At 36.7% G+C, this 24,806-nt stretch overlaps 4 protein-coding genes across 11 annotated transcripts; 3 read left to right on the top strand and 1 right to left on the bottom strand.

The window, feature by feature from the left end:
• Positions 1-511: 511 nt before the first annotated feature.
• On the bottom strand, positions 512-2,873 carry LOC147517409 (F-box protein At5g49610-like). Of its 4 annotated transcripts, none has more exons than XM_086589625.1 (2): positions 2,721-2,873; positions 512-1,945 (listed from the first exon to the last, which is right to left on the bottom strand). In XM_086589625.1, the coding sequence occupies exon 2, from the start codon at positions 1,940-1,942 to the stop codon at positions 776-778; it is 1,167 nt and encodes a 388-aa protein (XP_086445751.1). In that variant the 5' UTR covers positions 1,943-1,945; positions 2,721-2,873; the 3' UTR covers positions 512-775. The 4 variants fall into 4 exon arrangements, with proteins under 4 accessions (XP_086445751.1, XP_086445752.1, XP_086445753.1 ...); XM_086589626.1 differs by having other exon boundaries at positions 2,713-2,835; XM_086589627.1 differs by having other exon boundaries at positions 2,717-2,817.
• Positions 2,874-3,278: 405 nt separating this feature from the next.
• LOC147517408 (uncharacterized) lies at positions 3,279-7,060 on the top strand. Its single transcript, XM_086589623.1, has 2 exons — positions 3,279-4,970; positions 6,480-7,060. Exon 1 carries the CDS (start codon positions 3,302-3,304, stop codon positions 4,961-4,963), a length of 1,662 nt encoding a protein of 553 aa, XP_086445749.1. The 5' UTR covers positions 3,279-3,301; the 3' UTR covers positions 4,964-4,970; positions 6,480-7,060.
• Positions 7,061-11,313: 4,253 nt separating this feature from the next.
• On the top strand, positions 11,314-19,979 carry LOC147517407 (uncharacterized). 5 transcript variants are annotated; one of them, XM_086589619.1, is made up of 9 exons: positions 11,314-11,526; positions 11,625-11,687; positions 15,346-15,403; positions 15,715-17,363; positions 17,449-18,083; positions 18,166-18,416; positions 18,506-19,494; positions 19,588-19,766; positions 19,846-19,979. In XM_086589619.1, the coding sequence occupies exons 4-5, from the start codon at positions 15,717-15,719 to the stop codon at positions 17,671-17,673; spliced, it is 1,872 nt and encodes a 623-aa protein (XP_086445745.1). In that variant the 5' UTR covers positions 11,314-11,526; positions 11,625-11,687; positions 15,346-15,403; positions 15,715-15,716; the 3' UTR covers positions 17,674-18,083; positions 18,166-18,416; positions 18,506-19,494; positions 19,588-19,766; positions 19,846-19,979. The 5 variants fall into 5 exon arrangements, with proteins under 5 accessions (XP_086445745.1, XP_086445748.1, XP_086445743.1 ...); XM_086589622.1 differs by lacking the exon at positions 18,166-18,416 and having other exon boundaries at positions 19,380-19,494; XM_086589617.1 differs by having other exon boundaries at positions 17,449-18,416.
• On the top strand, positions 18,776-24,575 carry LOC147517406 (uncharacterized). Its single transcript, XM_086593580.1, has 8 exons — positions 18,776-19,084; positions 19,380-19,494; positions 19,588-19,687; positions 19,878-20,139; positions 20,198-20,214; positions 21,540-21,576; positions 21,667-21,942; positions 24,231-24,575. Exons 1-8 carry the CDS (start codon positions 18,776-18,778, stop codon positions 24,264-24,266), a joined length of 1,152 nt encoding a protein of 383 aa, XP_086449706.1. The 3' UTR covers positions 24,267-24,575.
• The last annotated feature ends 231 nt before the right edge of the window (positions 24,576-24,806 follow it).

The raw sequence follows: 24,806 nt of genomic DNA, 5'->3' as shown, positions 1-24,806 counted from the left end.
CCCCACTTTTTTTTGACTTTGATGAAGACCACGCCGCGCGATGTTGCATCGCGCGCCCAATCTCTAATGTCGCGTGGGTTACTTTTGGAATGGTTGCGCGCCACTCTTAATGTCGCGTGGGTTGTTTTGGAATTAGACCACCGCAGCGCCATTAATCGGCGCTAGCGACAAGATCTAATGGCGCGACGACATTGTGATGCTGGCGCCGCCAAGATCTAATAATGCGGCCGTGGGTGGCCCCTACAATCAAATTTGCGGTCGAAATTTGCGACCACCTAGAGTTGGTCGAAATTTGGGACCAGTTTCTGTGGTAGCATTCTTCAAATATGAAGAGTATGCTACCACCACCTAGAGATGCTCTTACATTTCTAAATGTCACTTCGTCAATCGCCAACGTAATAAAATAAGGACTCTAATATTTGTACGCCTGAAGGTTATGGTACGGCAACTTGCAGTCTCAAATTATACCAAATAGCTTCAAATCCTTCAATCAAAAGAATGACAAAAGGGATAGAGTGGCAGGTTGAGTTTTGAGTGTATCATATGCAGTAAACCTGAATGTGCTTAATACAGTGCAAGAAAACTTGTCAGAAAGCTTAAAAAGTAAAGCACGGAATCAACCAGTTCAACACTACATACAAAAGGTGCATAAGTATCCAACCCTAAAATATATCAGAAACCATAGGAAGTCCCTAAGTCTCCAACACTACTTCCCAAAACGTGGCAACTGTTGCTCAAAAAACGTAGGTCGAAATATAGTAGTTGTCATTGCCACTTAAGCTGATCCCAAAGGTGCCAAACTCATACTATAAGGAACTGCTCTCGTGTAGCCAAGGTAGGATCCCAGTTTGACAATTGTGAAGAGCTCCTCCATTTTTCCAATATCCAAGTTACACAAGTAGATCTTGGTGCAAGCAGAAATCTCATCATGGTTTTCATAACTATAACTGCAACGCAATTTAACAATCAAAATCTCATCCTTGTAAACCAAAGGTTCAATCCAAGGTGGAAGTGGGACATAATCGGGAACCGGCCTAGAAGCTTTTTTGGCGTCATTATAGAGGAAACGTGGGCACTCTTCCTCCATTGCAGATAGTGTTATCGAGTGTTTGAGTACCCATTTAGGTTCACTATCCAGGATCCAAACTTGAACACCAGCCTCAGATATTAGAATAAAATGAAGTCGGCCTTTAGACTCTCCAATGCAAACTTCCCAAAGGTCTTCACGTCTACGTGTCCTTCTGACCGGTAAAACAATGAAATAAGATTCCTCTGTTTCCACATCAAAGGCAAGGATTGCATCCCCATAAGTCATCCAGTATAACACTCCACTAGCAAAAATAACTTGACCATTGGGCAAACTGTAATGAATGCTACAATTGCAATTATCCAATATTCTCCATTGTTTTGTTTTAGAAGAGTAAACTTGAAACGAAAAGGTATATAAGTATTCCTTACAGATACAAACCAGCTTGAAATCCAATAATCCATCTCCAAGACAGTGATACGGATCGAAAGCCAATGCAAAATCCTGATGGTTATCACTGCCCTTAGGCCACTCTATTTGGACATACTCTTTCTTGGCGGGGTTGCAAACGTAAATAAGCTTGTCACGATCCTTAGAATCGTCACAACTAGTCAAACAAAGAAGTCCATTGCTTGAGGCAATAAGCTCATTAACCTTCTCAGGAAGGAAATCCAAGATTGTGTCTTGCAAAATGGCTTGATCATTATCAGTAGAAAGATATTTGACCGGATACGGGACCTCACAAGTATCCTGGAAGAAGAAACCAGAGGTAGTAGCTTTTACCCTATGACATTGAAGATTTCGGAATGAATTATCAGAAATAAGGTCCCGACACCCTTTGGAAACAGACTCACATCTGAGAAGAGACTTAGCTGGCAATCGAGAAAGGACTTCACTTATCTCGTCCTTCTCCATTTCCTAAAATAGGAGAAAAGTAAGAATTACAGAGTCGCAATAACCAACTCATATAAACTGTTGTGAACACAAAATAAGTAGCTCAAAGAAAACAGTAACCAGCCTTTTAAACTGCATACTTACATAATGTTGTGAAATACAGTGTTGTATTGTAACTGGCATGACCTAGTTGCGGGATTCTTCTTCCGAAAATGTTCTACTATTTTGTTTTTTTGTTTTTTTCAATAACAGTTTAATTTTCAATACAATCAATTAAAAGAAGTATTTAGCAAACCAAAGCATTTCTCGGCAGTAAGGCTATAGCATAGCTAGTCACCCTACAACAGAGTTCTACTTACATATTTTCAATCAAGGTGGGCTGCTAGCTACAAATTTTCATTACTAACTTTTTTGGGGGGTGGGGAATATGTACTATTTTTTTTTCCCTTGGGAAAGATAATCTCCACGAGAATCATAACAGTATATCCCTTGCCAACAAAGAACTACACATGACTTTTTCAACCACTTTTGCCACTAGCTGTTTTTTCACTTCTTCTGAATACTGTATTAACTGACATTTGAATCCTATGTATGCAACGCATGATTATTAAACATTATTAAAAGCATCAGTTACATATTACAATTCGATAGCGACAGGGTACGCATTCAGGTCAAACCAGGGGAGCGCCTTTCTCCCCAATTCCCCCACACACAAAAGTTCGATTTCAAGTACATACATAGAAGCTCAAAGAAAAAACAAAGTAATAACAGTTGCAGAAAGAAAGAAATACCTACTTACCCAACGTTGCAGATGTATATGGCACAGCTAGCTACTCAATTTCTCTACTCTTTTTATCCCAAAATGCTAATTTGAGCTGAGTAAGTCCTTGGGTGCCGCCAACTGGCAAGCATGCAGCAAAATATCGTAATCGGGGCACACAAATTAAGCAGGTGATATTTCGCCATTAGTATCGGCAGTTTACTAAATTTCAAGTGTATATATCGGTGATACAATCTGATATTCCTGAGAGAGATTATAATTCTGAACATGTGATGTACTTTGTGTAATCTTTCAAGAAAGAGACACGGGAGAGTAAATTGCAACCTTAAATTCTCTAAATTACTACAATAAATTGCGACCCAATGTTGCAGTTTCCCTACTAATGTTTCTCAGGTGTAACTCGGGTACTCGGGTTGTACACCTTGGGTGGGGTTTGGGCTTAAATTTTCATTTTCCTGGATTGGACTCGGGTTAAACCAATAAAACCTGACCCAAAACTTAAACTGGGCAGATGGGCACAGCAAACAAAACCGACAAAACCAACCTAAACATAAATTTTCCTACTTGAAAAATACACACACAATTTTGGTTTGGAAACAATGTTAAAAAAAAGAGTGCCCATAAACTTAACTCCAACAAAAACCCAACAGCACAACAAGTACCACCACCACGCATGTAACAACGACCAACTAATCCGTTTACAAAAACTAGTAAGACAAAGATGCAAGTCCGGCAACTTAACCTATAAGGAGGCACTACATTTATTCCACCAGCTTCTCAGCACACGTCCATTACCAACATTCTCCCCATTCGCCCAACTACTAGGTACCCTCACTAGAATGAAACACTACACTAGAGTAGTTTCATTAAAAAACAAAATGGATTTTGCTGGGGTCCACCCCAATATAGCTACACATTCTATCATTATAAATTGTTACTGCCACATGGGCCGTGTAGATTATGGTTTTGCAGTTTTAGGTGATGGTTTAAAAATTGGGCTAGAGCCAGATGAAGTTACGTTGACTACTTTACTTAAGGGACTTATTTTGAAAGGAAAAGTTGTGGAGGCAATTTACTTACTTGAGAAAATTGTGGGGAGTGGTTATTCATTTGATCATATTACTTATGGGACTGTTATTAATGGGTTAAGTAAAGATATGAATGCGGATGCTGCACTTAGGTTGTTGAGAATAATGGAGAAGGAACAGATTAAGATTGATGTTGACAAGTATAATATGATTATCGACGGACTTTGTAAGGAAGATCGGGTTAGTGAAGCAATGAGTTTGTTTCAAGAAATGGTTGGTAGAGGGATTGCGGCGAGTGTATATACTTATGCTTCTTTGATTAGAGGATTGTGTAGTATTGGGAAGCGGATGGGAGCTGTGAGTTTGTTTAATGAGATGTTGAAGAGTAAAGTAACGCCGGATGTTGTGACTTATAATGTTTTAATCGATGCTCTTTGTAAAGAGGGGAGGACGGATGACGCGTTTAAGGTTTTTGAGTTGATGTTGCAAAGAGGTGAGCATCCTGATGTTGTTATATATAATACTTTGATTAATGGTTATTGCAAAGTTAAGAGAGTAGATGAGGCTATGCAACTTTTTGAAGATATGAGGTCGAAGAGCTTGATGCCTGACAACATTACATATAACACCGTTATTGCTGGGTTATGCATGGTTCGGAGAGTTGAGGATGCACGGAAACTTTTTAGGGATATCCGAGTTCGTGGGAACAGTCCAAATGTGATCTCATATGGTGCATTGATAGATGGATTGTTTGCTAATGATTGTTTTTCAGAAGCTATGGAACTATTTCATAAGATGGAGAAGAATGGATTGAAAGCCAATGTTGTGATTCTTAATAGCATTATTGACAATATGTGTAGAGCAGGGAAACTCGACGAGGCAAAGGAGCTCTTTTGCAGCTTATCTACCCAAAATGTGCAGCCTGACACCATAACCTTTAACTCATTGATCAATGGTTTTTGCAAGAGACGGTTGCTAGATGAGGCTCAAAGTTTGTTTATAGAGATGGATGAAAAGGGTATTGCTCCAGACGTTCTCACATATAATATCATTATTCAAGGATTTCTCAAGGAAAGAGATATTCCTAAAGCAGTGCAATTTCTAAACGAAATGGTTGGGAGGAATTTTTCAGTGACTGCAGCAACTACGTCTATGTTAGAGGAGCTTCTTGCAAAAGAGGAACCAAATTATGAAGGTGCAGAGATGCTTCGTGAGTTCTTGCCAGAAGACTAATGCAAAGGTAATACATTCCCATTGTGATCCTGTATTTGAATATGTGATACTATCAAGTACCAACCACATCAATTAGTCAATTGTGCTGTGTGTGTGTGTATGTGACTGAAAGTTCCTAAGCGGATAGTGTGGAGTTGAGGGCAAGTAAAATCCTTGAGAAAAATTAGAATTTTGTGTATGATTCATTTGACTTCAAGAATACTTCTCAGGTACAAAAAACTGTGCTCAAAGCACCTTCTTCAGGTGCCATTGCCTACATGGTTTTGATATTATCTATTAATAATATTGCTGACCTTAGTTAATAGAGTAGGAAAGCTTACAAGCACACCACGAGTATTATTTGGATTTTATGAACAAGTTGAATTGCCCACATTGCGGATATGTGAATGTTGAATGAGAAGCTTTAACAATACAAATGAGTAATTGATGCATTCAGAGGAATATAGGAATGACACACCATGGATAGCTATAGTAATGAAAGTCCATTTGTATGGTTTGGTCTATTTAATGAAGATATAGTTGTGAATGCTTTGAAAGGTTAGATACTGAAAACTTCTGCAGAAATTTAGTAGTAAGTCTGAAGTGATTATCGACTCCTGAATGATGTCCGTTCAAAAGTGCTCTTCTGCAACACTTCGACAGTGGGTATTATTGGCCTGAAGAAACACTTGATTTCTATTTCGTTCATTTAAGATTCTGCTACGCAGCTTCATATTTTTCACTTTCATTTTTTTTCAATTTTCATTTTTCTACTTCTGTAACTCTGTAAGTTACATTCAGATCTGAAAGAATGATATATAACATACATGGTTTATATTTTTCCATCTTATTTTCATGATAGTTATGCATGGACATGCATGAATCATGGATTGTTTCTGTTTGTTCCCCTTTTTGAGGTTGTTCACTTACTTCTCAGTAATTTGATTCTTTTTCTATTTGCCAGCCCAGCTTATGAGCTGCTCAAGTTTTAGATTTATTTTGTAGGTTTGAGATTTGTTGTTAAACTAGTTTGTGGTTGTTGTTCCTTTAAGAAGTGGCCTGATTATGAATTTTGATTTACCAAATTATGAATTCAGTTTGACTTGGGATATATTGTGAACGATGACCCTCATCTAAAATAAAATGCAATAGTTGAGTTAGTTGAGAGACTACACTAGCTTTGAAAATTGAAAGTTCTTGACACTCGTGGGATCTACATAACATCTGTTTGTTTTTTGTTTGAATGAACCTCTAGATTCTTGTTCTGAACTCATCTAGGTTAAACTTTTTAAATGCTAGATTCAACTGCTCAATTTGTTCCCAGTGTGCTACTAAGACTATAAGTTAGAACTACTAAGATAAAAGTTCTAATCATCATAAATGATAAGCTTCTCTACCTTGGCAACTGTGGACTATAAATGACCTTATATTGTGAGGAATCACTTCTAATTGGATTGTTTTGTTCGTGCCGTGTATTGTATTTTTAGTTGTTTTCCTTATGTTTTATTTTTTTTCATGTGTTCTCCTTGTGTTCTAGGTAAGACTGTGTGTTCACCTACTCTTGATCAAGACGCACATGTTCCACCATCCACCAAGTTGTCTTTTGAAGAAAATAAAGAAAGGAATCGTTGCACTTGGAAGCATGTGTACTGATGTGGCACCATCTGCAAATTCATAGGGATGAATCACAGTTCATGTTGAAACAGAGATGAAGAAGGAGAAAGGTTACAAAATTTTGTATAGGGACGAATCAGACTTTGGGAAGAAGAAGCCATGCAAGTTTTTACACTGAAAACATAAATTGTTGTTTGTCCCACATAGGCTAGATACTTGGATTCACCATTTTTAATTTGCTATAAATAATAGAGACAGAGGACGTTGCTGGTTCTAAGGCGGAGGATGGGAATACCGAACCGGGTCCAGTGAGGTCATAGACCGAGGCAGTTTCAGGTACTAATTTCCCGGCCTGATGCCTTCCCTAGACAATGTAAAATTTGATGCTATTCCACAATAAATGTATAAATGCTTGGGAGATTGTAGTTGTCTTCATCTGTCACCAGTTTAAGAGTGTTAGGAACTCCTTTATAATTTTATACCATAACTTGGCTAGGCCCTAGAGTTTTGTTTTGTTTATTTCTTGTATGTATATCTTGGCTCTGGTGGCTTACTTAGCCCAAGACTTTATACCAACGCCTTACTTACCCCTAGAGGCATAGGCTATATAAATTTTGATACTATTTCACAAAATCTTGCGAATCCACTTTCTAATAAGACTGAATCAATCTAATTTGTTATCTAAGATTCCCGTAGAACTCATGTTCAATGTTATGCATAATGAAGCAAAGAAACTCTAAGCTCAGGGCAACTTAACAAATGCTGAGCGGAGTAGTATACCTCTTGGGATTGAATAGGTCTTTAGGAAACACTTGATAGCTTAACTGAACTAGTAATTACTGGGTCTCTACGGATAAACAAGCTGCTCAAGAAGAATATCTGATAACTGCCCCATGAGGAAATGATGCGCAACCACCTGAGACATACTTGATGTGTCATTTCTTCAGTTATTGAAGACCACTATTCAGGTTTTGATTGGGTACTACTTGTCGTTATCATCTACAAGAGAAGTGATTTGCCTTTCTTTTGAACCTGATTCGCTTTGAAGTTTAAGAGTTCCAGTGAAGCAGCAATACTGAAGATGCATTCTCTTTCGTTGCCTTCTTGTTCTTTGGTTGCTTTGTTTGGTTTCTTGTTCTATTGGGTGGTCGATCTTGTAAGTATTCGTCAAAGAGTCTCAGAGCAAAGATTGAAATACCTTTTGTCCCTTTTGATATGATAGTTGTTTACATTTCTAAGATTGTGGCAGTCAGAATATATCATCACAGTGAGCTCAGACACATCAATATTTGCATTTCTAAATGTCAGAAGATAGAAGATCATTCATAGCCAACTTACTAAATCAAGGATTGTAGTCTATATATGCTCAGAGTTTCGATCGCAATCTCAAATCCTTCCAAATGACTTGAATTGAAAGTACAAACAAAAAAGGAGAAAAGTGGCACTGTGGCAGATGTTACTTTTGGGTGTATCAAATTCAGAAAACCAGAAATGTGATCATAAATATCGGAATCAACGTGTAAGTTGAGTGAACAGAACTATAATACACTGCCAGATAATTATCAGAAAATAGGCGTACACATGATCGCAAAACAGAGTACACAAGTTGGGTTTTAGACAGAAAGGTTCCTAGGTCTCCAACCCTACTATTAATCAGAAAATAAAGCATACGATTACATCCCAAAATGTGGAAATAGTTGCCGGTGAATTTTCGAAAACGTAGGCCGGTAGAAAATAGGCGTCAGTGCCACTTAAACAGATCCCAGAGGTGCAAAACTCGTGCTATAAGGTCAGTGCCGCTTAAGCAGATCCCAGAGGTGCCAAACTCATGCTATAAGGAACTGTATTCAAGAAGCCATTGCAGGATCCCAGTTTGTCAATGTTCAAGAGCTCCTCCATCTTTCTAGTATCAAAGTTATACAGATAGATCTTGGTGGCTTCCTCGAGATTTTCATTTTCAAAACTAAAATGATATTGCAACCTAATAAGTAAAATCTCATCCTCATAAACTAAAGGTTCAATCCATGTTGGAGTAAGTAAATTATTTGGAACCAGAGTAGCAGCTCTTTTGGCATCCGTATAGAGGAACTGCGGGCACTCTTCCTCTATCGCTAAAAGTGATATTGACTACCCATTTGGATTCACTGTCTAGGATCCAAACTCGAAGACCAGCCTTAGATATTACAATCAAATGAAGACAGCCTTCAGACTCTCCAATGCAAACTCCACAAAGGCCTTCGCTTCTATGTATCCTTTCAACCGGCAAAATAATGAAATAAGGTTGCTCTGTTTCCACATCAAAGCCAAGGATGTTTCCATTAGTCAACCAGTATAACACTCCGCTAGCAAAAACCACTTGGCCATCGGGCCAACTATCATAACCAAATTTGTAAACATCCAATTTTCTCCATTCTTTTGATTTAGAAGAGTAAACTTGAAACAAACAGTTAAGCATACCTTCCTTACTCATGGAAACCACTTTGAAAATTTTCAGGTCGTCCACAGGATAACGAAACGGATTGAAAGCTAATGCAACTTATTGATGAATATCACTGCCATTAGGCCACCCTATTTGGACATACTCCTTCTTGGTGGGGTTGCAAACATAGATAAGATTGTCAACACGTTCGCCAAGTTCTTGAGAACGATGACAACAAAGAAGTCCATTGCTTGAGGCAACAATGTCGACCTTCTCAGGAAGGAAATCCAAGATTGTGTCTTGCACAACGGTCTGATCATTATTGATGTTAACATATATGACCGGAGTGGGACGGGGAAAAGCCATAGTAGTCTGGAAGAAGAAACCAGAAATGACAGATTTTACCCTGTGACATTGAAGTCTTCGAAGTGTGTCATCAGTAGAGACTTAGCTGGCAATCTAGATAGACGTTCACTTACAGCTTCGCTGTCCATTTCCTATAATATGAAAATTAAAAATTATAATCCACTCATTTTGTTTTTAAATTTCTAAAGTTAACCCTCATTTCTTAATCGTACCCCTTCATTTATTTGTGTGTGTTTTCCGTTAAATAAACTTCTACATATTCAAGTATAGAAGCTAATAAAAGTTAACTAAGAGAGAGAGAGATGTTTACAGACGAAGCTGTAAAATTTATGAAGCTCAGTCCCAGTCCCACAACGATCAGCATCTCTTCGATATCTCGCCATACGTCGACATTTCAAGGATTGAAGATATATGTTGGTATTTTCTGTTTGATATGCCGAAGAAGCCATGCAAGTTTTCCACTGAAAACATAAATTGTTGTTTGTCCCACATAGGCTAGATACTTTGATTCACCGTTTTTAATTTGCTATAAATAATAGAGACAGAAGACATTGCGGGTTCTAAGGCGGAGGACGGGAATACCGAACCGAGTCCAGGGAGGTCATAGACCGAGGCAGTTTCAGGTACTAATTGCTCCTTTGGAGGTTGTAGTTGTCTTCATCTGTCACCAGTTTAAGAGTGCGAGAGAAATAAATGCTTACAGTGTATCACAAGATTGCCATTGTTCTGTAAGGTAGCCCTTCCATTAGTTGCAGAATTCCATAGCGTCCTATTTCGCTTGACGTACAAGACAAAGTTACAGTTTGATTGCATTATGAACCTGTAAGGACCATTCTCAATGAATTCATTAGAGTTCAATGTTGCACCATTTTGAGGAGAACTTCTTCAAAAACTGCACTATTGATGGACACGAAAGCAAAAGAGATGATAATATGTTGAACATACGTGCCATAATTATATGTTGATCGATGAACCTAACGAAGATTATTTATGTATTAGCAGACAATATTGGAAGAAGATCGAAGGATGTTTTGAATTGTAACGTGCATGGTGTTCTACTTACACGACTGTTAAGAGGTGTGAACAATATTCTGACTTTGAAAATATCATAAGAATTAGAACCGACGAGAATTTTTTTTGCTCGAGGTGTGAACAATATTCTGACTTTGAAAATATCATAAGAATTAGAACCGACGAGAATTTTTTTTGCTCCTTGGGCTATAAAGTAGTGCTATATAGACATTCATTTTATACTTATTATTGCAACTCACTATTTGGATAACATTGATTTGCATTGCAATACATACGGACACGTATCTCTATTTAAATCAATGGTGATAATTAGTAGGTCGGTTAAATAGGTCAAATTGACCTACTAATTATCCGTGTAGAATGCTCATTGTGTCATTGTCTAACCGCAACTAGCCATGTGTCATTTGTTTCTCTCACCTCACACATAAGTTTAACAAAGACGAAAATCTCAATTAAGAAACTAACTGACCGAAATAAATTAAGAAAATTGAACCACAAAATAAGGAATCTAAATCCTATGTGAGATATTTGGGCGCGATATCTCTCCCTCTCTCTTTTATGTTCATCCCTCCATTTCTCCATTTCGTCTCTCTCCTTTTCTTTCTACTGATAGTAACGTAAGTATGATTGGACTGACATTTGATTCGGAAGAAGAAGCCTATGATTTTTGCAATTTGTATGCGAGGGCTATTGGATTTAGTATAAGGAAAAATCAAATGACTAAGAACAAACACTACACCAAATTGGCCAAAAAACAACAGCTGTAATCGGGCATAAACGACGGTTAATAGCCCATGTAATAAAATAGGAGCCAATATCCGTCATTGTTTAACTCAATAGCCGTCGTACTCTTCTATTAGAATTTGGAGCTTCACAGGCTCATTCCCGCTGTATTATTTCGCGAAAAATTAGACTTGGCGCTAAATTTCGGTTGGGCAAAATGGCAAATAACAAAAACATTCTTTTGAGAAACTAAAATATAGTAGAGAGAATACGCCTTCATCAAAACAAAACAAATAATGACTACTCCTCTTCCGACTCATTCTTAAACAGAGTTAAACAGAGTGTGAGAAAAAAATAGATAGTGAGGCTCATTCTGAAATCTCGATTGTTGTTTTCATCTCTTTCTGTCGCCATCAATAGCTTAGTTCAGGTAATCATGTACTCTTATTTGCGACCATTAACACTTTATTTTTTGTTTTTTGGTACAAATTCTTGAGATTTCAATTATTCTATTTGTTTTCCCATCAGTTTTTGAGTTTCGATTTTGGGGGTTTTGGTGGAATGCGTTTTGCTCGATCATCCCATTAGCAGGTACTATGTATTTTGATATTAATTCTTTGATTAATATCTATTAATAGTCGAAAAATTAAATTTGTTGCTGTTATTATATTAAGCCAATTGCAATTTTTTTTAAAAGGTTGAACTTTTCCTCAAAGATTACAAATTTAATGTTTAATTCATTGTAAAAAAGTAGTTGGGTTGCTCAAACAAAATTTTCGGTGGTAGTGTAATGCGTACAACTTGGATTCCTTTCCAACGTCCTCTTAAGTTAATTTTTAGGGAGTTAGATACTTAGATGTAGAGACTTAAGCTGTTTAGAGCGAGACTTGGGCAGAAAGATGTTTCTAGTGAGTCTTGTAGCATATATGGTTTGTTAGAGTACTATATGAATCCTTGTTGATAAACATATTGTTAAGGATAGAATGTTGATTACTGAAAGCTACTAATGATTAAGGGCTTTAGGTATACGTGGTTTAGCCAATTTGGTTTTAATTGTGTGCTTGATTTGTATGGTTTGAGTGTTTGTTTTCATATTTGTAGGATTGGGTTATGTCAAAACTAGTTTTTCAGGTTTTATGCATGTTTAGTAGCTTGGTGGGGTTGATATGATATGATAATATCGTTAGGAAACCCATTCTCTTGAAAGTGATGATTGATATAAAACTTGGTTTTTTCGGAGAAATAAAATTTCAGCAAACAGTTAAACACCCTTTTTAGTTTTGGGCCGTTTCTTGTGATTATTTCTTTTACTCGTTGAGATGGAATGCTATGCTTATGATACTTTGTGTTTACCAACTTTGTTATTGATGGGAAAAATAAATCACAGTCCTTTTAGCTTGCTCACTTTTGCTTGTTGGAAATATTTGTTTCCATAGTAGGTCTTTTTTGTTGGGATATTGTTTATGGAAAACAAACTGTTTGCTTTTAAGAAATAGCAGCTTTGAAGATGGGTTTTCCAAAAAGAGAAGGCAACAAACATTTATTTGTAAGCACAACTTTTAAAGGTTACAAACATATTAACCATGTAACCCACCCACAATTTTTATGTGTACCCCAATTCTTTCAAGTTTGACGCACACCAGATGCTAGTATTGTCGAGCACTAAGTTAAGTATTCACAATTGTAGTAGTGATTGTGATCTCAAATAGTTTTTTTTTCTTAGACAACATTCCTATATAGAGGAACTACTTAGGACTTTAGTCATGCGAGTGATCCTACTTTACATGAGAAGAAAATTGATGGGGGTGCTCTATATGAAATTTATGAAGGATGAGTTCACTATAAAAAAAAAAGGGTCTGATGTGTCGCTTGGTTTGTGTCGGTTATATCCAAAAGTGACACGCTAAGAGTTCTCCAGACGCTTTTGTAAAATAAAAGGGTTGATGTGTCGCTTTTTCCATAAGTGACCACAAGAACAAATTTATTGGGTCGTTTTGGTAGAATGTGGCACAAGAACAAATTTCAGGTACTATTTGCTTTGGAAAGGTATGCTCATCCTATGATTATTTACTTTGGAAAGTTATGCTCATCCTATAATTAAAGATAGATATTTTAGCTAGAGGGAGAAAAATCGAAAATGAAGGTTTAGGATATAGGTTCCGGATCTTGTTAGTTCTATTTTAGAAATGGGTGTTGATTATTTATTCTTTTTATTTCTAATACATTATGAATTAGGGGGAAGGGGAAACACCTATAAAAAAGAAGAAGTGCTATTGTTTTCCTACTTTCAAATAGCATATTAGTCATTATTTAATTATTGCTTGTATGGTATGTTTTCTACTTTGTTTAGTAGATTTGTATGGATTCTACCTTAGGTTCAATTTTTCTTCTCCTTCGGGTGTACCGGTAACCTATAGAACACCAAGGAATTTAACGACACTAGTAGAACACGACAATGTTTTGATATGACAAAATGGTTTTGGCTGATTGTTGAGGAGCTTGTTTTCTGGCTGTAATTATTTCTGAACGAGTCAGTTATGTCGGTTATTGTCAACGTCGTTAAACTAGATATAGTCAACTAAAAAGGTTCCTTGTGTGAGTTTCATCTTTGGAGCTTGAAATGTAACACAGTGGTATCGTTGTCAATAAATTTGGATTTTTGTCTTGTTTGTTTATGTTCATTAGAAAGCTTGGTTGATTCCATTGTTTTGTTACTCTATGGGAATCAGTGCGCAAGGGACATGTAAAATTGTATGTATTCACTCTAATGTTTCATATTGGTAGTTCACTTGCTTCAGAATTGATAATTTAGAGAACGCTTGTCCTGCTGTCTATCCTGGACCAGACTCGCTGGTCAGACTTTGCACTAGAATTTGTCTTAGTTAGAGTGGGTTTTGGGATATAGTGACCTAGGATGAAAAGTTAGTCCTCTGAATCTATTTTCTAAGAGTTCCAGTGTCATAGTATTTGAATATCCGAGTCACGAGTTACGCATGTTCAAAGATGGTATTCTAGCCTGCCAGGAAAGCTGCGCTGGACTGACTTCGCGCTCGATTTTGTAGTAGTTAGAGTTTGATTTGGGTTTTAGTGAACTAGGCAGTAAAGTTAGTACTATGTATCTACTTTCTAACGGTTCCAATGTTATGGTGTTTGGATTACTGAGCTGGAAGTTACGGGATTCTAAAGGTGGACTGTTCCAACTGAAGTTTTAGTGTACTGGACTGATTTCCAGCTGCATTTTAGCATAGTTAGAGTCAAATTTAAGCAATAATAACCTAGGCAGAACAGTTAGCACTCTATCTGTGTTTTCAAATGAACTAAGTTTCATTGCATTTGAATAATTGTAGCAAGAGTTATGCATCTTGCAAGATGGTATGTTCAAACTGAATTTTTACTTAACCTCATTGATCATAAATATGTTGTATTATATGGATCTCACATGTATATGGTGTGCCTTCATTTTTTTATGTGTATTACCTCTGTTGACTATGAAGGGCTTTAGATTGACTCAACTTATTAGTCTAATTGTTTGTTGTTCATCTTGCTGGTGATGGTTCCATATTTTCTTGTTTGATGATTTAGTTATCGCCTTTGGTTCGATATGTAAGTTATGGAATCTCGATGAAGTTGGTTATCTTGGCAGAAATTCTTACTTTTCAACATCTTTTTTCTTTTATAATATATTTGCCATGTGAACATCAATATCTTTGGTAGGATTGAATATGGGTATTAACCTTTAGTTATGAGAGATATAATATAGAAGTTTAGGTGGGTGTTTCTCAAAGAGGACAACAACACAATTGAATTGGGAATTGGAGTATGGGGTATATAGTCATTGCCTTCTCTTTTTGATGTGTCGATAAGTTCATTAGTTGAGGCTTGCTACTAGTTTGGGGTTTTGTCAAACACCGATCTAGTTGCTACTAGACATGAAGGTAAAGGTGTAAAGGTGTTATTCTAAAGGATTGAAGCATGCTCAGGTAAGCATTTAGACATTTAATAGATAAATCTTGCAAGCTGTTTTCAATTGAATTAAAAGTAGGATAATTAGTTTTAATTTATATAAAGTAGTGCATAGGTGTTTTGTTGCACCGCCATTGTGCATGTTATTAATCAATTAATCTATTGAACCAGACTAGTCATGTTATCATTTGTCCTAAACGTTGAACTCACTTTCAATTATTTTTGGTTTTTAGTATCAAATCTTCGGTTTTCAATTCTTCTATTTGTTTTCTTATTAGTTCTGCAGTTTCGATTTTGGGGGTTTTGGTGCATTTATACGTTTTACTTGGTCATCCAATTAACAGGTACTTTTGATTTATTTTGGTCTTAATTCTTTGATTAATGGTCTTAATCCTTGCTCTTGTATACATAATTCTAGTTGATGTCTTGGTGTCTATTTACTGATTTGAGCTGTTTTTTTTACTTACTTGAAAATCTTGTTTATCCCCATATATTGAGGTCTTTTGATCATATAGCGTTCTAGTGATTGATATAGATAGTATTTTGAATTATTATTAATATACCATTAAATTTTGTCTTGGAATTTAGCAGTTGCTAGCTTGAACTTGTGCTTATTGCTAATATTATATTTAGTTCTCATTCTTTTGTATAATAGGAATGTCTTCAGTACCCCTAAACAGGGCATGGATGAAAGCACCTCACACTTCTACGGAATATCTTGATGGTGTCATATCGTTCCTCACATTTGCTCAAAACAAACCAGGAAACGATGGATGGTACTGCTGTCCATGTGTAGCATGTCGTAATGTTAATGGGAAAAAGACTATTCGGGAAGTCAGTGACCATCTAATCCGTCTTGGTATTGATGAGACATACACAACGTGGACTTTTCATGGTGAACCATTGCCCACTAGTGGTCTTAAAAAGGGGATTCCTAGCACTTCTTCAAGTGCAGCCCCTAGGATGGTTGATTTGGTTAACGATGCCCATATAGATCCCGAGTCATTAGATGATTGTATGAATGAACTTCGAGGTGAACGTGACACACAAAATGAAGAAGATATACATGGCGATGATTACTACAAAAAATTGAAGGAAGATGCAGTACAACCTTTATACCCTTCGTGTGAAGATGGATTAACGAAACTTTCTGTGACAGTTGAGTTGATGAGTATAAAAGCTAGAAATAGATGGTCGGACAATAGTTTCACGGAGTTGCTCCAAATGTTAAAAGCTATTTTGCCAAAGGAGAGCACTATACCCATTGACACCTATAATGCAAAAACACTGATCAAATCTTTGGGTATGGACTATGAGGTGATCCACGCGTGTCGTAATGATTGCATTCTATACTGGAAAGAGCATGCAACTAGGGAGTTTTGTCCAGTGTGTAAGGCAAGTAGATGGAGGTCAATTGTTCTTAGGAATAAAGGGAACAAAATTCCGTGGAAGGTGCTAAGGTACTTCCCATTAACACCAAGGCTGAAGAGATTGTACACAATACCGTGGATTGCAGAGAAAATGAGGTGGCATGCAAATTCAGTTGGAGATGAAGATTACATGCGCCATCCTGCTGATTCTTCTGCTTGGAAATCAGTTAATCATAAGTGGCCTGAATTTTCAAGTGAGCCACGCAATGTCCGACTAGGACTAGCTACAGACGGATTTAATCCTTTTGGAATGAATAGCAATTCTTATAGTTGCTGGCCCGTCATGATGGTTCCCTATAATCTTCCTCCCTCCTATTGCATGACCCAAGAATTTACAATGTTAACATTGTTAATCCCCGGAAAAACTAGCCCAGGAGATGACATTGATGTGTATTTGCAACCATTGATTCAAGAGTTGACTAAATTATGGAGAGTTGGAAGTCTAGCATACGATGCCTACACCAAGAAAACATTTACTATGAAAGCTATTTTGCTATGGGCGATACATGATTTTCCGGCTTTGGGTCATCTCTCAGGTAGTAGAACAGGTGGAAAATATGCTTGTCCAGTTTGTAGTGTACATACCGACTCAATCAGACTATTACATGGGAAAAAGGAAGCTTACATGGCAACCAGAAGATTCCTACCAGATGATCATGTGTTTAGGAGCCAAAAAATGCAGTTTAATGGAAAAGAAGAGCATAGAAAAAAGCCCAATCGCTTGACTGGTTCTGAGGTATTGGAAAGGGTGGAAACATTTCCCACAGTGTACGGAAAATTAAGCAAGAAAAGGAAAAGATCCGCACATGACGATGAAAATGGTTCATATGCATGGTCTAAGAAATCAAAATTATTTGACTTGCCGTATTGGGAGGTAAGTTTAAAATTTTTTGCATCACAAGTGTTATATATTATAATATGTTAGGTATTTTAACATTTCCAGTTTTGTGTAAATGTAGGAGTTATTTATTCCACACAATGTGGACGTGATGCATACGGAAAAAAATGTTGCTGAACATCTCCTTGGGACAATCATGGGAACAAAAGAGAAGAATAAGGATGGTCTTGCAGCTCGCCTAGACCTTAAAGAAATGAAGATAAGGAAGAACTTGTGGCCTATCGAAAAGGATGGTAAGATTTTCTTGCCTAAAGCTCCATTTGCTTTGTCAAAAACAGAAAAATAGTTGGTATGTCAAACTCTAGTTGATCTGAAAGTTCCCAAAGGGTATAGTTCAAACTGGAAACATCATGTGAATATGGAGGAGCTTCAACTCAAGAGCATGAATTCACATGATTATCACATCCTCATGCAACAATTGCTCCGAGTTTTACTTATGCATGCATACAAAAAGCATAAGCCTTTGCGTGCTGTTATCTTGCAATTGTCGCTATTCTTCAATGTTTTATGCTCAAAAGTTATTCACCGTGAGACGCTCGAGATCATGAAAAAACGTGTTGTGGAAACTTTATGTGTGTTTGAAAAGTACTTCCCTCCTTCATTTTTTGTTCCCATGATACACCTTGCTGTGCACTTGGCGGAGGAGGCACTAACTAATGGACCTGTTCCATTTCGATGGATGTACCATTTTGAGCGGTACGTGATATATATTTATCTCATTTTACGCTATTCATATATGTAAAATTATTCGTGCCTCTGATTTATTTTATGTAATAAGATGATGAGAATATACAAAGGGAACGTGATGAATAAGACACATGTAGAAGGGTGTATCGCGGAACGGTACATTATGGAAGAATCAGTAAGGTATTGCATGGAATACATGCCTAAAGCGAGAAAAGGAAGCCATAAAAGAGGAAAGTTCACTGCTAATAAAAAGGGGAGAAGATACATTTTGTCCAATTTGCAATACGAACAAGTGCGCAAATGGCTTTTGCAACATTGTCCTCAAAATGCTGAATGGGAAGCGTAAGTAAAATTTGATTTTTTTTCTTCATTACTTTTAGATATTTGACATGTAAATGTATTCAAATCTAAAGATGTTATTTAAATTACAGGAAGTACCAGTTATACCTTGAACCCTATACATCTCATCCTTCTAGGGGTCGACGTCGAAAAAGGAATGTAGCAACTGAAAAGCCATTAGAATACGTTCCTTGGTTAAGACAACAACTACAAAATCAGAAGATGACAACCTTGAAAAGGCTTGCTATGGGTCCAAGCTTTGAAGCCAAGTCATATGACAGATATGAGCACAATGGATACATGTTTTGTACAGCAGGGGTCCGAAACAGCCAAGTCAACCCAAAATAGTGGGGTTTCAATGAATGCTTTTACTAATTTTAGAGCAAGTCGCGAAGGATCGAAACCTCGTGGAGAAACAAGCTACTTATTACGGCATCATTAGGCAAATACTTGAAGTGGATTACTCTGATTTCAAAGAAGTGGTGTTCTATTGTGATTGGGTGCTGATTGGAGATAAAGTAAATGGATGTGTGGTTGATCCAGAAACAAATTTAGTATTTGTTAACCTTGGGAGGTTCCAAGGAAGATATAAGGAAAATGATGAGCCATTTATTCGTGCGTCTGAAGTTTCTCAAGTTTTTCTACTGCAAGGATCTAACAAGGGACAATTGGTATGTTGTCTTGGATGCTCCAAAAAGGTTGAATCAAGGTGTGGACGCATTTGAGGATCCTTTGGTTTTTGAGGCAAGAATGAGTGAAGAGGAAATGATGTCAGAATTAGTAAATGACATTGTGGAAGAAGTAGATACCATAGATGGTTCTTGGGTTTAGATTTTTTTTTTCAAGTTTCTTTTGGAGGAATTGATTGTCAGAATTAGTAAATGGATGTTTTGTGTTTTGTGAAGAGGAATTGATTGTTATAATTAGTAATAGTAAATGGATGTTTTGTTTTGAGCATGATATTAGGTATACATGTCGCATCCAACATTTGATCGAACGGTTATGTCGGAGGAGCAATATAACGAGTCTGAGCATGAGTATGAGCATGAGCATGAGCATGAGTATGAGCCTCAGCATGAAGGTGAGATTTTTAATATTTGGAAGTATTGTCACTCTAGTTTATTTTTTTTCTTATATATGTATATAATTAACAATCTACTATGTTGTTATTTAGCCCCACCTCTTGTGAGAATAGAAGTTCAATTCAGTGGTGATGGGAAGGCGATTGGACCAAATGCAGCGAAATATGCTTCACGAATAGGGAAGCTTACAAGGCAACATTGTCCTCCACAATACTCTGAATGGACCCTTGTTCCTGAAGAAGCGATAGATTTTTTGTGGAAAGGTATCCTGGTGAGTATGTCTTTCATTCGAAATTTTCATATAAATTTTCATATATATATATGGCTGACTTCTGAATCTATTTTGGTAGAGCTGGTTTGATGTCCCAGTAGAATATTGAAGCCAACAACTACACAAAGCAAATAATTTGTGGAGGAATTGGAAGACTACTCTTCGGAAGCATTGTGACAAATATGATACAGTCCTAGAGAGAAAGCGAAATCGTAAAAGTGGTGTGAAGAAAGAAGAGTGGGATCTATTTGTTGACATGGAGTCAACTGAGCACGCATACCTTCGTCGTGAAAGGGGGAAAGAAAATAGAAAAATGATGAATAATCCACACACGACAGGTAGGCGAGGATCAGCCAGGACAGTAGAAGAAATGGTAAGTTATAGTCAAATACTACTATGAATCCTTAAATGTTAATATGTTATTGCATTAGCTCTGTAGATTAATCAGGTAAGATCAATCAGGTATACAGAAAATGCTTTAGCCCATTCTTTTTTCTTTTGTTATTTCTTGGTCATAAATAAGCACATTGCTTGGTTTGCTTGTTATAACCCTTCCCTACCATCCTTTTGTCCTTCTTTTAGTTGAGTACGATCCAAGTTTTAACAATTAAGGATGTGTTAAACATATAGGTCACAGTTGTGGATATTAGGACATGTGCCTCTAGATGTTCTCTTTCATTCTCTAGTCGATAGATGCACTTAGTATACTTTAACGCTATTGAAAAATTTGGGATTAGGTGCAAGTTATGGTTGGATCATTTAGATTATGTAAAGGTGAGGATTGGCATTTTTCCCAACCAGTAGTATAGGTTGGATTTGTTTGCTTCAAGTTCAATATATATTCTCAATGTATGGTTTTGACACCTTGTAGATTATTTGGAAGAACATTTTCTATTACCTTTTTCACTTTGTGTATATAGAGCTGGATTTTTTTACCCCTTTTGATAGTTACAACTTCATTCCCATCTCGCTGAAGGTGGGAGTTAAATATTTGATCCCAAGACCTTGGGCTCAACCTTCCAGGTTTTACCAAGATATATTCTTTGGAGAAACAATCATGATAGTACTTTCTTGAGCATCCAAGGCGGATATTCGAGTTGTTGGTCTGCTGGGTAACATATGACTCTGGCTTATATTAGCTTTTGCTTAGGTAACTTTTGGTTGTGTTTGTGTGCTGCTTTTGCGAGGAGAAGGAAAATATATGCATGAGAACGTTTTTGCTCCCAGTATATTCATACTATTTCTCATATCTCATTTTGGCTTAAGCTATTGTATGCATTCTCTGAATGAAAAGTGTATTCTCTATCATTTTATTCTAGTTTGCTGTGAGAGGTAAATATGACAAAAGGTCCTTATATGGGACAGTTTCAAGAATCGAAATTAGATCGATACTGTCAAATGATGGGTTGTCCAGAGTTACATTCATCCTCATTTCCTTTTGATTTATTTTATCTTACTGAATTTATGTTTGCAAAAGGATGCATTTTGTATGAGCTATAGAACTGATAGCTCTTATTCATGTGACTAAAGGGATGATATATTCTTATTCATAGGTTGCTAATGATCCTGCTAATCCCCCCTCCCGAACTGATATATTCGTGGTGACTCATACTAGAAAGAATGGAACATTTGTTTAAGAGGAAGTTAGACAAAAAATGGTATGAAATATATATTTACTATTCTTATAGTCAAGGGAAAAGTTTAACTTATTTTACTTTTGTTCTCGCTTTTAGATAGAGATCAATGAAATTGTTGCTCGTGGACCGAAAGTAGCAAATACAAGGATTTGGACCATGACCCTGTTGCAGAGGTTTGTTTCTTGTTTAATATATACTTTTTATATATTAATTTTACAATTCTTCTAAAATTAATCCCAATGTGGGTAAAAATGAGTTTGTAGGTCTTTGGAAAGGATGGAAGGGGTCGGGTACTAGGCTTGGGTAGTGGTGTCTCCAAGACCACTCTTATGGCTACAGCTCCTTATAAGAAGAAAGCTGAAGAAGCAGAGAGATCAAAGTTGGAACTCCAAAGCCAAATAGATGATTTGAAACAGCAGGTGATTGATGGGAAGAAGACACAAATGGAGATGCAGTCACAAGTGAATGCATTGCTCACAATGCAAGGAACTAATCCGGGAGCACAAATGCGAATCTCTACGAACTCTCCATCTGATCAGGTATTTGGTTAAAATTAGTGTACTATTTTAACTTGTAAATTGCTAATTGTAAAGATGTTAGCTTTGCATAATCCCACTCTGAAATACTTAAGAACACATACTATAATCAATTCTTTCCGAGCTTCACCATTGCCCACTATCTGAACCTCTTTACCTTCGTGCAACTCTGAAAGGTAGCTGTTATTTCCTCCTGGTACAGCTACATAGGTATGTACTGACCCCTATAAATCACAAAAGAAACTTAAAGATACTTGGTGCAGGACTGAAAGTTCGCATACGTAACCTACACAACACAGCACATAAAATAGTTGATTAGAGTAAACACATATGTTATGAGAGTGATATACAATTCGCATACATAACCTAGTAACCTACACAACACATCACATAAAACAGTAAACACAAATAAATAAACAAAATAAACTAGCATAACAAAAAATAAAAATAAACCCACCTCATCTAGTGGAACTGAAGCTATTGTATGATGAACTGCTTTAGATTTCGCGATAATTTGATCAGATAATTTCAGTATCTCGGATGCCAATAAATTGACATGGGCATTTGATCGTGGAATATCTGTTAGACAAATATTGATAATAATTAGGTTTAATTACCTTTATTAGTGAACTTGTAATTATTTTTGTTTGTTTATGGTTAGGAAATTGAGAGTGACTGCTATTATGGCTGATGTTCCAATTAGAGCTAGTATGTTTATTTCTTTCTTTTCTTTTGCCATTTTTGTGTGTGTGTGAAGCGGCAAATGCGAGGGAGGGAAATGCTTGTTTGTAGTCAGATGCAGCTAGGGGTATTAAAAGGGTCTGGCCCTCGTGTGTTGAAGATTGGGTTGAGTAGGGTCGACATAAATACCCAAGCCCTTACCTACCTCACAAACTTCTTATTGGGGTAGCACCATCCTATAGGTGCGAGTGTTTGGATGCACGTGTTTTGTTCATATTCCTACGCAGTTAAGAGAGAAATTGTCCCTCAGATCCAACACTTGTCCCCGGTATTAGTTTTGAAACGCCCAGGGGTGAAACCCAAGCTAACGCTTCCCTTGTATATGCCGTAGCTTCTCTCGCCTCTTTGGGTCAACTTCAATGGGACCTAGAATAAGCTATGACTATAAAAATTTGTTATCCAAAATGTGCCTCCCTTATTTACCAATAAATAAGGTAAACTCGGTCTGTGAGTCATATCTCAGCGCTTTACTTGTCACAATCGTCACAAATATCAGCACTAAGAACGGTCAGCTATGATGGATGCCGGATAATTTGAACAGAGGCCACATTGATTACTTCTACTGGGTGCTGGTTGTGCTAAGCGTTGTTAACTTTATAGGGTACCTCTTCATCTCTAAAACATACACTTACAAAAAGGCAAGAGGCACCGTCAACTGATAGTTTGTTCTGTCTCCAACATCCGGGCAAGCATTAATCTTTGTGAAGAGACGATCGACCGTGTGTGTGGGTGTTAATGCAGTTCTAGGAAGGTTTTTACTTTCATTTTCAGATTAGTTGTTCAACTTGGATATTAGTTCCTTGTAAATTTGTTGTGGAGATGCAAATGTCAAGTCTTCTTTCGCAAAATTAGATCCTTTTTCATGCGGGTCAGTATGTGCTTTATTTATAAGAGATAGTGTTTATTCTGAAGTTGTTAACAATGTTTATTCTGAAGAACTACATTATATCCAAATTTTACTAAGGAACACAAGCATGCCAATGTTGCGACTTTGAGTAACTTAAATAATTAAATTCCTACGCTCATTTCTAATCATAATCTCTACTGCAAAAGATTAATTCTTTTCTTTGTTCTGATTTGCAAGTACGATGGCTTGTACATATATGCTATCTCCATGTTGCATCAAGTCACATTCAAACCTTTATGCTTTGAAAGTTTCACTTTCTTGTCTGTGAGTCTTTTTCTTGTACTAGTGTAAGCTTGATCTTCGGATTTTAAGAAAGGAGAGGTAAGTAGCTAGTGAGGGGTAGATTATATGTCTAGTACATTGGATTTTTTTCTTTTTCTTTTAGTGTTTGGGATGTTGTAAATGACTTGATTTTTTTGCTTTAATTCCCTCTTGCTTATATATAAATAAAGCTGCCAAGTTTACTTGTTCTTTGTTGAGTCTGCAAGAAGTTATCAACTATAAATATAAAATATTGCTATATATTTGTTATACAACTCTTGATTTTACACATGAATCTGCTAGTTAGCATGTTTGTCGTATTGAGATTTTCTTATTACTTCATATTTTGTTCGTCACAAACAACAAGTCATTCATTGTCTAGGCGACCAATGGTATCACATTCTGGACAAACATGTGAGCTGCAAAGCATGGGGGGTAGAGTGGTTGCCATTGGAAGAATGCTTGGTGATCGAGAGGATGCACATGAGAATGCATATCGGATCATAGTGGACGAGATCTTGGAATTTAACGCCGAGTTGTTTGGTGCTAGAGGACAGACTTTTGGTGACATTGACGTGGGATCTACTATTAGATGGCCTAAAGTTTTTACTAATGTAATCTAAATTACTTTCTTAAGTTATCTTAAAGACTTGGTTGTGTACAAAGTTGTTGGATGAGATTTGTTTAGTTGAAGTTTCAAGTATTTAATGGAAATATTTTTCTTTGATTCGAGTTCTTGTTTTATATTTTGTTAATGTTGTTTAGTTATAGCTTTATAGTTATAGGAATACATGTTTTTCTATCAGGTACAACAGGAAAAAAAAAAAAAAAAAGATACTAAATTAATAAATGACAGTGAGAACCACTGAAAAATCTCTCCTATAAATGACGGCTCAAGTTTGTGGTTAAATTCTAAACATACGTGGGCCTAATTTTAAAAGGAATATGTGCTGACGGC

This window comes from Coptis chinensis, chromosome 2, assembly GCF_015680905.1.
Source record: "Coptis chinensis isolate HL-2020 chromosome 2, ASM1568090v1, whole genome shotgun sequence".
NCBI lineage: Eukaryota > Viridiplantae > Streptophyta > Magnoliopsida > Ranunculales > Ranunculaceae > Coptis > Coptis chinensis.
Note: the sequence above shows the minus strand (reverse complement) of the source record. Positions and strands in the feature narration are given on the sequence as shown.

Coding starts and splice junctions, on each gene's coding strand:
- LOC147517407 (XM_086589621.1), top strand. CDS start 15,717: ATGTCTTCAGTACCCCTAAACAGGGCATGGATGAAAGCACCTCACACT. Junction 17,364..17,448: donor TTGACTTGCCGTATTGGGAG/GTAAGTTTAAAA, acceptor GTGTAAATGTAG/GAGTTATTTATTCCACACAA.
- LOC147517409 (XM_086589624.1), bottom strand. CDS start 2,104: ATGCCAGTTACAATACAACACTGTATTTCACAACATTAT. Junction 1,946..2,065: donor ACTGTATTTCACAACATTAT/GTAAGTATGCAG, acceptor CTCCTATTTTAG/GAAATGGAGAAGGACGAGAT.
- LOC147517408 (XM_086589623.1), top strand. CDS start 3,302: ATGTTAAAAAAAAGAGTGCCCATAAACTTAACTCCAACAAAAACCCAA.
- LOC147517406 (XM_086593580.1), top strand. CDS start 18,776: ATGCTTTTACTAATTTTAGAGCAAGTCGCGAAGGATCGAAACCTCGTG. Junction 19,085..19,379: donor GATCTAACAAGGGACAATTG/GTATGTTGTCTT, acceptor GCATGATATTAG/GTATACATGTCGCATCCAAC. Junction 21,943..24,230: donor CGAACTCTCCATCTGATCAG/GTATTTGGTTAA, acceptor TTCATTGTCTAG/GCGACCAATGGTATCACATT.